Source organism: Pristiophorus japonicus, chromosome 4 (genome assembly GCF_044704955.1).
Source record: "Pristiophorus japonicus isolate sPriJap1 chromosome 4, sPriJap1.hap1, whole genome shotgun sequence".
In the NCBI taxonomy this organism is placed as follows: Eukaryota; Metazoa; Chordata; class Chondrichthyes; family Pristiophoridae; genus Pristiophorus; species Pristiophorus japonicus.
This window is the reverse complement of record NC_091980.1, coordinates 266,695,488-266,711,886: the sequence shown is the minus strand read 5'-3', so window position 1 is coordinate 266,711,886 and position 16,399 is coordinate 266,695,488. Positions and strand designations below refer to the sequence as shown.

General features: G+C 42.9%; 1 protein-coding gene across 7 annotated transcripts in view; it reads left to right on the top strand.

Annotated features, from left to right (window-relative positions):
• The window catches only part of LOC139263395 (TOG array regulator of axonemal microtubules protein 1), a 175,165-nt gene that overhangs the window by 33,815 nt on the left and 124,951 nt on the right, over window positions 1–16,399 (top strand). For all 7 annotated transcript variants that reach the window (XM_070879430.1, XM_070879427.1, XM_070879425.1 and 4 more), the window contains exon 2: window positions 8,562–8,703. In XM_070879430.1, the coding sequence (XP_070735531.1) occupies window positions 8,562–8,703 (142 nt within the window). The remainder of the gene's footprint in view (window positions 1–8,561; window positions 8,704–16,399) is intronic.

Sequence of the window (16,399 nt, the reverse complement as noted above, 5' to 3'; positions counted from 1 at the left end):
TATCTTAAATGTCTCTTAGCACATTCTGTAAGGTGAAGTCTGGAAAAGGTCAGACTGAACCTTGGCACAAATATAACTCTTCGAAATGGTGGGGGTGGCAAAGTTGCCAATTAACTTTTTTTCAGTCCATCTACTTGTGAGCAGTAGATTTATAAGTTGGGGTAGGTGATGCATTAATGATTTAACCCTGCTTTGTAAATTTTTACCAGTTATGGTTCAACTCTGAACAAGGTATCTACAACTGGTAAATCTCTTGATTACCAGACAGCAAAATAGGCTAGTGAATAAGGGCTAGTGAATAAAAGTTTTGTTTTCTTTCTCCATCTCTGCAGTAACCATGCAGCACAAAATGACCAGATTAATTATGCATTACGGTTACCATGACAGTTCTTCTTTTGGGGTAGGGAAATTGTATTAATATCAGTCGTTTGTGCATTTCTCTGTATATACCATATTAACCAAGAAATTACTGATTCCCAATAATAAAGTGCTCTGCTAACAATGCACCTTTATACATACAGATCTTGGTTGAAGGCAGCTTGTATTTATTATATTCAAAAAGAGCAGCTTACCACAATGTATTCTGTGATGGACTTCCCCATTTAGCAGTGAAGTCCATTATAGAATAAACATGCATGCTGTCTGGATGGAGCAGGATTGATCCCCTCTCAGGTGATGTAAAAGATCCCACAGCACTATTTTGAATATGACTGGGGGGAGTTCTTCCCCGGCCAATATTTATCCCTCGACCAACATTACTTTAAAAATACCCAGATAATCTGGTCATTCACATTGCTGTTCCTGCAAAAATCCACTGGGAGGCAGCGACCTATAAAAGGCTCAGCAGTCCGGGGAGCGTCGAGAGAGGCAGCGGCCTATAAAAGGCTCAGCAGTCCGGGGAGCGTCGAGAGAGGCGGGAGTCGAGAGAGGCAGCGGCCTATAAAAGGCTCAGCAGTCCGGGGAGCGTCGAGAGAGACGGGAGTCGAGAGAGGCAGCGGCCTATAAAAGGCTCAGCAGTCCGGGGAGAGACGGGAGTCGAGAGAGGCAGCGGCCTATAAAAGGCTCAGCAGTCCGGGGAGTCGAGAGAGGCGTGACTTGTGCAGCTCCAGCTGAGAGAAGTCAAAAAAGAAGTAGAAAGAAATCAAAAGGTGACGTCACAGCCAACGTGGTAAGTGATTGGCTGCTGATTGGTGAGTAGTTTTTCTTTTTCTTTATTAGTCAGTAACTTTTAACATTGTTGTCGGCAATTTAAGTGTATCTAAGGGTTAAGTCATGGCAGGACAGCTCGGTCACGTGATATGCTCCTCCTGTACCATGTGGGAACACGGGGACAACACCAGTGTCCCTGACGACTACATGTGCGGGAAGTGTGTCCACCTCCGGCTACTGACGGTCCGCGTTGCGGAATTGGAGCTGAAGGTGGATTCACTCTGGAGCATCCACGATGCTGAGAATGACGTGAGTATCACGTGTAGCGAGTTGGTCTTACCGCAGGAGAAGGGTCCACAGCCAGCGAGGGAATGGAAGACCAGCAGGAAGAGTAGTGCAAGGAAGGTAGTGCAGGAGTCCCCTGTGGTCATCCCACTGCAAAACAGATACACTGCTTTGAGTGCTGTTGAGGGGGATGACTCATCAGGAGCGGGCAGCAGCAGCCAAGTTCATGGCACCGTGGCTGGCTCTGTTGCACAGGAGGGCAGGAAAAAGAGTGGGCGAGCGATAGTGATAGGGGATTCAATTGTAAGGGGAATAGATAGGCGTTTCTGTGGCCGCAACCGAGACTCCAGGATGGTATGTTGCCTCCCTGGTGCAAGGGTCAAGGATGTCTCTGAGCGGGTGCAGGACATTCTAAAAAGGGAGGGAGAACAGCCAGTTGTCGTGGTGCACGTTGGTACCAATGACATAGGTAAAAAAAAGGGATGAGTTCCTACGAAATGAATTTTAGGAGCTAAATTAAAAAGTAGGACCTCAAAAGTTGTAATCTCGGGATTGCTACCAGTGCCACGTGCTAGTCAGAGTAGGAATCGCAGGATAGCTCAGATGAATACGTGGCTTGAGCAATGGTGCAGCAGGGAGGGATTCAAATTCCTGGGGCATTGGAACCGGTTCTGGGGGAGGTGGGACCAGTACAATCCGGACGGTCTGCACCTGGGCAGAATCGGAACCAATGTCCTCGGGGGAGTGTTTGCTAGTGCTGTTGGGGAGGAGTTAAACTAATATGGCAGGGGGATGGGAACCAATGCAGGGAGATAGAGGGAAACAAAAAGGAGGCAAAAACAAAAGACAGAAAGGAGATGAGGAAAAGTGGAGGGCAGAGAAACCCAAGGCAAAGAACAAAAAGGGCCATTGTACAGCAAAATTCTAAAAGGACAGAGGGTGTTAAAAAAACAAGCCTAAAGGCTTTGTGTCTTAATGCAAGGAGTATCCGCAATAAGGTGGATGAATTAACTGTGCAAATAGATGTTAACAAATATGATGTGATTGGGATTACGGAGACGTGGCTCCAGGATGATCAGGGCTGGGAACTCAACATCCAGGGGTATTCAACATTCAGGAAGGATAGAATAAAAGGAAAAGGAGGTGGGGTAGCATTGCTGGTTAAGGAGGAGATTAAGGCAATAGTTAGGAAGGACATTAGCTTGGATGATGTGGAATCTATATGGGTAGAGCTGCAGAACACCAAAGGGCAAAAAACGTTAGTGGGAGTTGTGTACAGACCTCCAAACAGTAGTAGTGATGTTGGGGAGGGCATCAAACAGGAAATTAGGGGTGCGTGCAATAAAGGTGCAGCAGTTATAATGGGTGACTTTAATATGCACATAGATTGGGCTAACCAAACTGGAAGCAATACGGTGGAGGAGGATTTTCTGGAGTGCATAAGGGATGGTTTTTTAGACCAATATGTCGAGGAACCAACTCGGGGGGAGGCCATCTTAGACTGGGTGTTATGTAATGAGAGAGGATTAATTAGCAATCTCGTTGTGCGAGGCCCCTTGGGGAAGAGTGACCATAATATGGTGGAATTCTGCATTGGGATGGAGAATGAAACAGTTAATTCAGAGACCATGGTCCAGACTTAAAGAAGGCTAACTTTGAAGGTATGAGGCGTGAATTGGTTGGGATGGATTGGCGAATGATACTTAAGGGGTTGACTGTGGATGGGCAATGGCAGACATTTAGAGACCGCATGGATGAACTACAACAATTGTACATTCCTGTCTGGCATAAAAATAAAAAAGGGAAGGTGGCTCAACCGTGGCTATCAAGGGAAATCAGGGATAGTATTAAAGCCAAGGAAGTGGCATACAAATTGGCCAGAAATAGCAGCGAACCTGGGGACTGGGAGAAATTTACAACTCAGCAGAGGAGGACAAAGGGTTTGATTAGGGCAGGGAAAATGGAGTATGAGAAGAAGCTTGCAGGGAACATTAAGACGGATTGCAAAAGTTTCTATAGATATGTAAAGAGAAAAAGGTTAGTAAAGACAAACGTAGGTCCTCTGCAGTCAGAATCAGGGGAAGTCATAATGGGGAACAAAGAAATGGCGGACCAATTGAACAAGTACTTTGGTTCGGTATTCACGAAGGAGGACACGAACAACCTTCCGGTTATAAAAGGGGTCGGGGGGTCTAGTAAGGAGGAGGAACTGACGGAAATCCTTATTAGCCGGGAAATTGTGTTGGGGAAATTGATGGGATTGAAGGCCGATAAATCCCCAGGGCCTGATGGACTGCATCCCAGAGTACTTAAGGAGGTGGCCTTGGAAATAGTGGATGCGTTGACAGTCATTTTCCAACATTCCATTGACTCTGGATCAGTTCCTATGGAGTGGAGGGTAGCCAATGTAACCCCACTTTTTAAAAAAGGAGAGAGAGAGAAAACAGGGAATTATAGACCGGTCAGCCTGACATCGGTAGTGGGTAAAATGATGGAATCAATTATTAAGGATGTCATAGCAGTGCATTTGGAAAGAGGTGACATGATAGGTCCAAGGCAGCATGGATTTGTGAAAGGGAAATCATGCTTGACAAATCTTCTGGAATTTTTTGAGGATGTTTCCAGTAGAGTGGATAAGGGAGAACCAGTTGATGTGGTATATTTGGACTTTCAGAAGGCGTTCGACAAGGTCCCACAGAAGAGATTGATGTGCAAAGTTAGAGCACATGGGATTGAGGGTAGTGTACTGACATGGATTGAGAACTGGTTGTCAGACAGGAAGCAAAGAGTAGGAGTAAATGGGTACTTTTCAGAATGGCAGGCAGTGACTAGTGGGGTACCGCAAGGTTCTGTGCTGGGGCCCCAGCTGTTTACACTGTACATTAATGATTTAGATGAGGGGATTAAATGTAGTATCTCCAAATTTGCGGATGACACTAAGTTGGGTGGCAGTGTGAGCTGCGAGGAGGATGCTGTGAGGCTGCAGAGCGACTTGGATAGGTTAGGTGAGTGGGCAAATGCATGGCAGATGAAGTATAATGTGGATAAATGTGAGGTTATCCACTTTGGTGGTAAAAACAGAGAGACAGACTATTATGTGAATGGTGACAGATTAGGAAAAGGGGAGGTGCAAAGAGACCTGGGTGTCATGGTACATCAGTCATTGAAGGTTGGCATGCAGGTGCAGCAGGCGGTTAAGAAAGCAAATGGCATGTTGGCCTTCATAGCAAGGGGATTTGAGTACAGGGGCAGGGAGGTGTTGCTACAGTTGTACAGGGCCTTGGTGAGGCCACACCTGGAGTATTGTGTACAGTTTTGGTCTCCTAACCTGAGGAAGGACATTCTTGCTATTGAGGGAGTGCAGCGAAGGTTCACCAGACTGATTCCCGGGATGGCGGGACTGACCTATCAAGAAAGACTGGATCAACTGGGCTTGTATTCACTGGAGTTCAGAAGAATGAGAGGGGACCTCATAGAAACATATAAAATTCTGACGGGGTTAGACAGGTTAGATGCAGGAAGAATGTTCCCAATGTTGGGGAAGTCCAGAACCAGAGGTCACAGTCTAAGGATAAGGGGTAAGCCATTTAGGACCGAGATGCGGAGGAACTTCTTCACCCAGAGAGTGGTGAACCTGTGAAATTCTCTACCACAGAAAGTTGTTGAGGCCAATTCACTAAATATATTCAAAAAGGAGTTAGATGAGGTCCTTACTACTAGGGGGATCAAGGGGTATGGCGAGAAAGCAGGAATGGGGTACTGAAGTTGAATGTTCAGCCATGAACTCATTGAATGGCGGTGCAGGCTAGAAGGGCCGAATGGCCTACTCCTGCACCTATTTTCTATGTTTCTATGTTAGACGCACCAACGTCAGTGTTCTTGCTCAGGCCAACATCCCCAGCATCGAAGCACTGATCACGCTCGACCAGCTCTGTTGGGCGGGCCGCATTGCATGCCCGACAAGAGACTCCCTAAGCAATTGCTGCACTCTGAGCTCTGACACGGCAAGCGAGCCGCAGGTGGGCAGAAAAAACGTTTCAAGGATAATGTAGGAAAATGTGAGGTTATCCACTTTGACAGAAAAAATAGAAAAGCAAATTATAATTTAAATGGAGAAAAATTGCAAAGTGTTTCAGTACAGAGGAACCTGGGGGTCCTGGTGCATGAAACACAAAACGTTAGTTTGCAGGTGCAGCAAGTAATCACAAGGCAAATTGATGTTGGCCTTTATTGCAAGGGGGATAGAGTATAAAAGCAGAGAAGTCCTGATACAACTGGTGAGGCCACACCTGGAGTACTGTGTGCAGTTTTGGTCTCCGTATTTAAGGAAGGATATACAGGGTACTTGCATTAGAGGCTGTTCAGAGAAGGTTCACTAGTTGATTCCGGAGATGAGGGGGTTGACTTATGAAGATAGGTTGAGTAGGTTGGCACTATACTCATTGGAGTTCAGAAGAATATCGAGACAGATAAGAAAATGAGAGGGCTCGACACGTTGGATGTAGAGAGGATATTTCCGCTTATAGTGGAAACTAAACCTAAGGGGCATAGTCTCATAAGGGGCTGTCCATTTAAAACTCAGATGAGAGAGAATTTATTTTCTCAGAGGGTTGTAAATCTGTGGAAATCTCTGCCCCAGCGAGCTGTGGAGGTTGGGTCATTGAATATATTTAAGGCGTAGATACAGATTTTTGAGCGAAAAGGGAATAAAGGGTTAGGGGGAGCGAGCAGGGAAGTGGAGCTGATTCCATGATCAGATCAGCCATGATCTTATTAAATGGCGGAGCAGATTCGAGGGGTCAAATGGCCTACTCCTCCTATTTCTTGTGTTCTTGTGACACCCTCAAAGCCCCCTTGATAAAGTGCAACATCCCCACCAGTACCTGGGAATCCCTGGCTCAAAACCGCCCAAAGTGAAGGAAGAGCATCGGGGAGGGCACTGGGCACCTCGAGTCTCGTCGCCGAGAGCATGCAGAAAACCAGCGCAGACAACAGACAGAGCATGCGGCAAACTCACCCTTTCCTTCAACCACTGCCTGCCCCACTTATGACAGACTGTAATTCCCGCATTGGACTGTACAGCCAACTGAGAACTCTGAGTGGATGCAAGTCTTCCTCGATTTCGAGGGACTGCCTATGATGATGATGTGAGACCTTATTGTGTGCCGCTGCATTTCTTACATTTCAAAAGTAACGACACTTCAAAAGTATTGGCTGTAAAGTGCTTTGGGACATCGAGTTCATGAAAGACGCTATATTAATGCGAGTTCGTTCCTTTCTCTTGCTCCTTATTTTTTAATGTTGCTAATATAGTGAGCAAGTGCTAGTGCCAGAGTACATTTTAGTTGCCCAGCCACAATCCTGCCATTATTGGCTAATTGCAAGTGAGTTCAATGAACAAAACATTTTTTCCCACTTTGTTCTTTTTACTGTAGTGCATCCCAATGATTTGTAGAGAAATGACTTTGTACCAGTTAGTTGACATTTTAAAAGTCAGTGAACCATGTTGTATAGCCCCTTCACTTAAACACGAGTAATTTGAAAGGCTATTTTGGTTGAGATGAGATCCTAGATTTCCATTGCACTTTTACCACTGATATATTTGGACACCCTCATCCCAAGGCAAACTACTCATAATTTGGTATAAATTGCCAATGTAATTCAAAAAGGCTACAAGAATGGGCAGTGTAGGAAATGAAAGAAATCATGCTGATATGTTTGGAGTTACTTTTGAGATTGTTTAAAGCATATTATTGGATGCTAACTCAAATGTCCCAATGGTCTGTAATATCTGGGTATGCTTGTTTTTGGTATTGAGCAGTAAAAGTGGGAAAATATTTCAGATCCTAGTGCAGGCATCTCCCATCTTCACATAAATTAGATTGCAGATTTGACTGAGCTACACAACTGGAATTAATTTTGTTCTTGAATTTGTCGAAGCAGTATTGTTTTGAGGAACCAGAAATTATTTACCCACTCAGGCCAAAACAGTGCTCTATTTCTATAGCACTCCTCTATGCTGATAGATCCATTAACAAATGACACACAACTGGAGATCCTAAATTTCATTAAATGCTGTTTTCTCGGAGCATTGTGAAGGAGGAACTGTATTCGACCCACCTAGCCAACATCAGCCACATGGTGGAAAATTACATATTGGTAAAGTAGTGGTTTAATGAGTTTTCTTTATGTATACGTTTACAAAGCAGTACTAAAATATCAGAGGACAGGTTTAGAATTATCAATTTTTAAAGTGCATATTGGTCTACTGATTCATTCAAGTTACTGGATTCTTAAAACTTTAAATATGAATCTTGTGAACAGTAAAATTAGATGATTAGAAAGCAGTGATTGCAAAGTGTCTTTCTGTTGCACATGATGTAATTTACTGAATAACATTGCCCAATAGCTTTCAATAAATACAAAATATTTCAGATCAGCATTTTATCATTTCTCAATAGTATAACTGAAAAATCATTACAAACAAAATACACAATTTGAATATTTAGTATAACTAAAATTGTATATTTTTTTTATTCTGAATCCTAATGCAACCAATTATTGCAGAAAATATTTAGAAAGTTAAAAATTTTTAAAAAGAAACATATTTGTCTCGGTTTCCTGAACCATCATATTGAAAAATGTTCTCCAAAGCACCAACTTGAGATTTTCTGTCTTAACTTTCTTGCTTTTTGGCTTACTGCTAAGATAATCTTTGTAGAAATAATGACTGATGGGCATTACATTTCTTCATTAGTGCCACTGGAGATTTAAAATCTAGTAGTTAGATGTGTTTTATGTTTTTAAATAAGTGTAAGTGACTTAAAATGTAGGATTTTTGTCTTTTGTAGAGGAAAAGTAGAGCAGTGAATTGAAAATGTATTAGCACCATGTGATGTAACTGCAATGAATTAGGATAACTTAATGCATTGTCGTTCTATGAACTGAGTCAAATGTTACTTAATATTCAACTTCACTAGAGTACTGGAACATGCATAGTATAGATTGTAAATAGTCTATAAAGGTTACTAGTTTTTTTTAGACTGACTGGTGTTCTGAAAAATACCTAGTTTTGGATTATATTTTAAAGAACTTAATATTGAATGCAATAATTTTTTTTCTTGAAGGTTCAACTGTGCAATGATGTGCTGCAGTCTCCAAAAATAAGGACCAGTCAAATGATGCAAGCTGCTGATGTGTTTTTTACCAGAAAACCTAATGTCAGAAGTACAAATCTTGAGAATAACTTAGCTAGCCTGACAAGCTCTGGTAAGATGTTGTTTGAGATTTGCTTGTATTGTAGTAAGTCACTTTAAACATGGCCCTTTTTCGTGCATTGTTTCTGTGGAGGAAAATTAGAAAAAATTTGTAAATGTTACCACTCTCCGTTATTTTCAGTTTAAATATTTCCATGGCACTGGATTTCATTACTTTGTCTCCACATTGACAGTGGAACTTTATCAACCAATCTCTGTCTTCCTGAATAATTGTCAGAATTCTCAAAATAAAACCTTGCATGAAACATTACCTTGTTACACAGCCTGCTAACACCAATCTTTTGTCTGACCTGGATCAGCCAGAGCCCAATAAAGATTATTTGTCTTGTACTTCTATTCATTTTGGTGCCGAGGATGTGTAAGATATAGCCTAGAACTACTATACATGCTTCAGACAATGAGGCAGCTGAGCAACATATACAAAAGGTCATGAGTAGTGGAAATTGGTCTATAATGTGGGAACACACCCATGGTATCGAATAATCTCCATGCGCTTTGTAATAGTGCAAGCAGTTGTATTGAATGTTTTAATTATCTTGGTATGTTGGCTTAAGCGTGTGATGTGGCGATCGTCATGGCAAATGTATAACTAGCAATTAGCGTCATTGATTAAGTAATGAGGAATCCGAAATTGTTCTTCACCCTCAAGTGGGGTGTCTAAGGATTTAGAAATTGGCATCTTTTGTTGCCTATTTTACCATCATGCTGTATGCAAAAGAAAGACTTGCATTTATATAGCGCTGTTAACGGCCATAGGATATCTCAAAGCCCTTTACAGCCAATTAAGTAATTTAGGAGTGTGGTCAGTGTTGTAATGTAGGAAACGCGGCAGCCAATTTGCACATAGCAAGCTCCCATGAACAACAATGTGATAATGACCAGGTAATCTGTTTATGTTGATTCAGGGATAAATATTGGCCCAAGTCGCCGGGAATAGCTCCCTTGCTCCTCTTCGAAATAGTGCCATGGGATCTTTTACATCCACCTGAGCAAGCATAATGTCTCATCCGAAAGACAGCACCTCCGACAGTGCAGCACTCCCTCACTACTGCACTGGAGTGTCAGCCTAGATCTTTGTGCTCCAGTCCCTGGAGGGGGACTTGAACCCACAACCTACTGAATCTGAGGCAAGAGCGCCATGAATATATTAGCGTGGATTGGATAAAGGACAGAAAACAGAGAGCAGGAATAAACAGGTCATTTTCAGAATCGCAAAGTAACTAGTTGAGAGCCGCAAGAACCAGTGCTTGAGCCTCAGCTGTTTACAATGACTTGGATGAGGAAACCGAGTGTAATATATCCAAGTTTTCTGATGATACAAAGCTAAGTGGGAAAGTAAGCTGTGAGGAGGACGCACAAAGGCTGCAAAGGGATATATGGTTAAGTGGGCAAGAAGGTGGCAGGTGGAGTATAATGTGGGGAAGTGTGAAATTATCGACTTTAGTAGGATGAATGGAAAAGCAGAATATTTTTTAAAAGTTAGCCATTATTGCAAGGGGATTGCAGTATAAGTTTAAGGAAGTATTGCTGCAATTATATAGGGCTTTGGTGAGACCACACTTGGAGTACTGTGTACAGTTTTGGTCTCCTTACCTAAGGAAGGATATACTTGTCTAGAGGGGGTGCAATGAAGGTTCACTAGATTGTTTCCTGGGATGAGAGGGCTATCCTGGGGAGCGATTAAGTAGAATGGGCCTATACTCGCGACAGTTTTGAGAGGTGATCTCAGTGAAACGTATAAAATATCTTAGAAGGCTTGACTGGGTAGATGCTGAGAGGCTGTTTCCCCTGGCTGTACAGTCTAGAACTAGGGGTTATAGTCTCGGGATAAGTGGTTGGCCATTTAGTGCAGGGGTGAGGTGAAATGTCTACACTCAGAGGATTGTGAATTTTTGGAATATTCTGCCCCAGAGGGCTGTGGATGCTAAGTTGATGAGTATATTCAAGACTGAGATCGCTAGATTTTTGGGCACAAAAGAAATCGAGGGATATGGGGATAGGATGGAAAAGTGGAGGTGATGTAGAAGTTCTTATTGAATGGCAGAACAGGCGCGATGAGCCGTATGGCGTCGTACTCTCATTTTTATGTTCTTAAATGGCTCTGTGATTTTGTGATGCTGAACAATGCATTATTGAAGGTGTGTGAAATACAACTTCCTTGTTATCAAAGTTCTTGTGTTACTTTTAGTGTAAAATGTTTCTTCAGCTTTCCTTGATGGGTAGGATTGCAATGGATATTAGAAATGAATGATTTTGGAAACCAATAGGGTTAACATCTCTGCAGTTGAATTGAATTTTATTAGGGAATCTAACATGGTAGATGTTTTATATTTTGAATTTCAGAAGCTGTTTCACAAGGGGCCTCTTAAGGTGAAAATAAAGGTGCATGGACAGCTAGATGGCTGGGGCACAGAAACCGAGTATGGGTAAATAGATGTTTGGATTGATGAGATATGGGCAATGGTATTCCACAGGATCTGTGCTGGAACCTCCTTTTTCCATTTCTCTAAATTATTAGGACATGGGCAGAAGAGGAATGATATCCAAGATTCTGATACCAAATTATGTGTATGGCAACCTTACGGAGAATGCAGGAGGATACAGCTTAACAGTTGGCAGTTAGGTGGCAGATGCAGAGAAATGTGTTTGTGGATTTTGTGGGGGGTGGGGGAGAGAAAGAGAATAATCATGAAAGGAAATATGCCCTAAACAGTAAGATTCTTAACTGAGGGGAGCAGCAATACCTAGGTGTGCAGATATATCGACATTTTAAAGATGGGAGTGCAGATAGAAAAGGCTATATGAATAAGTGAGTGATCTTTCTTACATTTTACAGCACATTGGTTAAGCCACAGTTGCATGCAGTTCTAGGCACCTCATTTTTGGAAGGAATTTAGAACCGTGAAAAAAGTATGGCAAAGATTCACTAGAATATTACCAGGAATAAGAGATTATAGTTCTGAAGAATGGCTTGAAAAATTTGGCTGCTTTTTTTTTACTGGAAATTAAAAGGGTTGTAATAGACGTTTTCAAAATTATGCAAGTTCACAACTGTAATGAGGGTATAGACTCTGGATTTGCACTATAAGAACGAAAGAGGAAGTTGGAAACAGTTTTTTTGCACGTAACATATGTTTACCTATCTATATATATATATACACAAACCATCTAGGATGTTATTAAGGACCATTAGTTGGAATACTAAAATTATGTACTCGCATACCATATCAGTTTTCGGACAACAGGCAGCCATCAAGCATACCCTATACTAGGTAGCACCTTTTTAATACAAGAATGGTTTTCATTCAGTATGCCCAATGATGGTGGAGAGGGGTAGCTAGACAGACAATGCAGTTGCCATAGCTCTCACACCAAAGGAGGGTTTCTTATTCAAGGTGTTAACTTTCATTTGCTTCTTGAAGAGCTAATCCTTGACGCTGAACTGAGGAAGAAGACATACGTCAGCCTTTGTCTCTATCTCTGTAGAAGTAAAACTGAAGCAGTGAGAGAGATGGGGAGGTTTCACTAAGAGCCAGAGAGAGACTATATCTCCTGGCTGAGATAGGGACACATGTCCTACAAGAGAAAGTTTAGTGCTGGGACAACTAACTAATAAAGTGAGTTTAGCCTGTTAGCAGAGGTAGATTGGCATGTTTGTTACTTTTAATAAATATATTTCTCATCAGTCTCTGTATTTCACTAGAAAGATGATCTGTTAATACATTTAATGGGTCCAAGTTTCCGCCCTCTAAGGACGGCGCACCTCCATAAGGTGCGCCGATTTTCTAGAATATAAAGGGCGCCGAAAACTTCCCTTGTGATTCTGCGAGCTCCTCAGGACGTCATCGTGCTCGGTGTGGCGCAGCACAAGGGGTCGGGGGTGGAGCCAGGTCTCGGCACTGAAAACAGTGCCAGGGCCTCTGCACGTGCACGCTAGAATGTGCACGCATGTGCAGTAGCTCCTCGTCCTTGAAGCATGCCAGCCCTAGCTCTGACCGAATGAGCTCACCGGGCGAAGACTCGGGACTCTTTCCTTTCCCGCTCCGCCCCCCTCCATCTTCCCTCCCATTCAGCCATTCCCCCTCTTCCCCACCCCCTCACTCCACGTTGTCGGCGGGCCCCGCCCACCCAGCATCGTGCTGGGAGCGGGCACCGCCCGACGTCTTCAGTGGCCCGGCTTAGACGTCGTTGGTCTTGCTAGGGGTGGCCTCGCCCAAAGTCTTCAGCGGCCTGGCTTCCACTCGTCGGCGGGGCCTGTCAGTCTCTCCCTCCTCTTCCTCTGCCCTCCCTCCACGCTCTCCCTCCACCCGCCCCCTCTCCCTCCGACCTCTCCTCTCCCTTTGCCCACCCCCTCTCCTCTCCCTCTGTCCACCCCCCCTCCTCTTCCCCACCCCTCGCTGTCAGAAACACAGAGAGAGAGAGACACTGGGGGGGGGGGGGGTCCATCCCAGCATGCTGTTGGAGAGCTCCCGGTGCTGCAGTGGGTGGGTAGAAACTTAATTTTTTATTTTTTTTTATTTTATTGGTTGATTTATTGATTTATTTATCATTTATTATTGATGGCTCTTTATTTGTAAAAGGGAAGTGTTTAATGTTTATAAACCCCCCTTCTCTTCTCCCCCCCCCCCCCCCATCTCTTGTTCCCTATACCTGATTTGTAAGTGTAGGCAAAGTTTTTCTGAGCTCTAAGTTAGTTTGGAGTAAGTTTTCGCTGCCTAAACTTGCAAAACAGGTGTAAGTGGCTGGACACTCCCCCTTTTGGGAAAAAAAAATCTGTTCTAAAATGGAACTATTCTAACTCACTAGAACTGGAGCAAACTAAATGCCGAGAATTGCAATTTCCAAGATGCTCCATTCTAAACTAGTTGCTCGAAAAAAGAAAAAAAAAATAGGAGCAACTTGAGCCCAATGTACTTAAACTGATTTGTTGCTTTACGATTAGCCTCGACTCACTGGTGCTTTTCAGTTCCCCTCCTGATGGTTAATGCAAAATTATAACACCACACAAGGAATCTTGTTCTTATCCTTGGGTAATACTATTTTGCAACTAGATATTGGACAATAAAGGTGCTCTCCAGATCGTAGAGGCTGAGGTGTCCAGTTATGAGAGGGACCAGCGATGCTGAACTTGAGTGAATATCTACTGTTGACCCATAAATTTGTAACACAAGATTATTAGAAGATGGAATGTTTTACCACAAGTGGCTATTGAGGAAGATACTAAGATTTAATTTTAAAAATAATTGGATGAGTAATTGAAAATAATATAAAAGGACCTGAAGAAAAGGCAGGGAAATGGGATTGACGTAGATGGTTGCAGTTATACAGCTAGTACTGGCAAAATGATGACCAGCATGGCTATGTTCTGTCCTGTTATTATATACTGGTGCTCTGGGCAGCTTTTGATTAGTTATTTATTATTAATCAAGATCACCCATCACTCCTATGCTTTCTGACCTACATTGGCTCCCAGTTAAACAATGCCTCAATTTCAAAATTCTCATCCTTGTTTACAAAACACTCCATGGCCTTTCTCTTCCCTATCTCTGTAATCTTTTTCAGCCTCACAACTCCACAAGATGCGTGCGCTCCTCAAATTCTGGCCTCTTGAACATCCCTCATAACTGCTCAACTGTCGGTGGACGTGCCTTCAGCTGCCTAGGCCCTAAGCTCTGGAACTCCCTCCTGCCTCTCTACCTCTTTCCTCCTTTAAGACGCTCCTTAAAACCTATCTCTTTCAACAAACCTTTGGTTATCTACCTTAATTTCTTCTTTTGTGGCTCGGTGTCAAATTTATCTGTTTTGTCTTGTAACACTGTTATGAAGCGCCTTGGGATGTTTTACTACGTTATTATAATAATTTTTTTTAAAGCAAGGAAGTAAATGTTTTATTTCATGCACAATGTGAAAATAGTATTTCAAACTTCAAGTAAACCTTACCCAAAGTTTAAATTGTCAGTGCAATTGGAATATACTATTTTGGGCTACGTAACCAGTAACATTAGGGGGAAAAAAATTAGGTGGACTTGGGTTAACCCACATATCATATCTGGACAAGACTTGGGAAATTTCTTAAGTCTTCCTTACTAACATCTGGAGACTGATGCCCAGGTTGGGAGAAATGTTGCATAGACTAGTCAAGCAATATCATAATCATACTTGCAGAAACATATTTATTAGGAGTCATTAGAAGCAACACCTACTCACTCCTGCTTACCAAGACACATAACCACGAGGCTCCATCATGACAAGAGCTTAATGCCAGAGGAGTAACTGCCGTCATCATCTAGGCAGCGTTTGACCGAGTACGGCACCAAGGAGCCCTAGCAAAACGGAGCTCAGTGGAGATCAAAGGGAAACGCTTCAGTGGCTGGAGTCATACCTGATACAATGGTTGGCAGAGAACAATGGTCGCAACTCCAGAACATTGCTGTTGGTAAGTGTCCTTGGCCCAACCATCTTCAGTTGTTTCATTAATGACATTTCCTCTATCATGAGAGGTGTTATGATGGTCACTGAGTCTAGTGTTAAGCACCATTCACAATTCCTCCAATAATGAATCAGACCATCTCAGCCTACTGCAGGGCCTGAATAACATCTATGGTTGAGCTGATAAGTGGCAGGTAACATTTGTATCTCGTATGTGGCCAGCCATCTCCCTTTAACTTTCAATGGCACAACCATAGTTGAGTCCCCCCAATCAATATCTTGGGACTCCTCATTGACCAGAAGATGAATTGGGCCAGCCATATCAGCACCGTGGCTAGAAGAGTAGGGCAGAAGCTGGGTACTCTCCGATGAAGTACTCTCTCTTTAACCCCTCAATCTGTCATCCACACAGTTCAAGACAAGTGTTATGGAATGCTCACCATTCATCTGGATGGGTGCAGCCGTAACCACACGCGAAGCTCAACACCATCTAGGACAAAGCAACTTGCTTGATCCACTTCCAGGCCATGGACTCAGTGTACCCGTATACTGTGGCTGCAGTATGTCCGATATACAGGATGTACTGCAACAACTCACCAAGGTTACTTCAACAGCACCTCCTTCCTCTGTGGCCCTTTGTCACTAGAAGGGCAATAACAGCAATGCTGTCGAGGGAATGCTGCCACCTCCCAAGCCGCACGCCATCCTGACTTGGACATGTCTTGCTGTTCCTTCAACATCACTGCATCAGTATCCTGGAATCTATACGTAATATTGTTGGGTCCACCATCACCCTAATAGCTGCAGTAGTTTAAGGAGAAGGTCCACTATATCATCTAGGGATGGGCAATAAATGCAACTTTGCCAGTGTTACCTACATCTCAAGACAAAAATAAATTTGTTAACTAGCTGCACTATGTACTTTAACAGTTGGTCCACGGGACAAGTAATGTTGAAAGTACAATGGAATCCTAACTAAATAAAGTTTAACTGCAATCTAAAAGTTGATTAAAATGTTCATCTTGACCTAAGCAGCAGGAGTGTGTTCAAAAAAAAAATGAAGTTGTCTTTTTCTCCTGAATTTTATTCAATTCCTTCCTTGTATGAAAACTGCTAAGTGCAAATATTGATGATCTGACTGAAATCTATAATACTGGATGAAATCCTAGATAAAAAGCTGAAGATCAATTAGACACCAACATTGTATTGTACCTGAGGAGTATGTTTGTTACTCTGGGCTCAGTTTTCCCCGATCATTT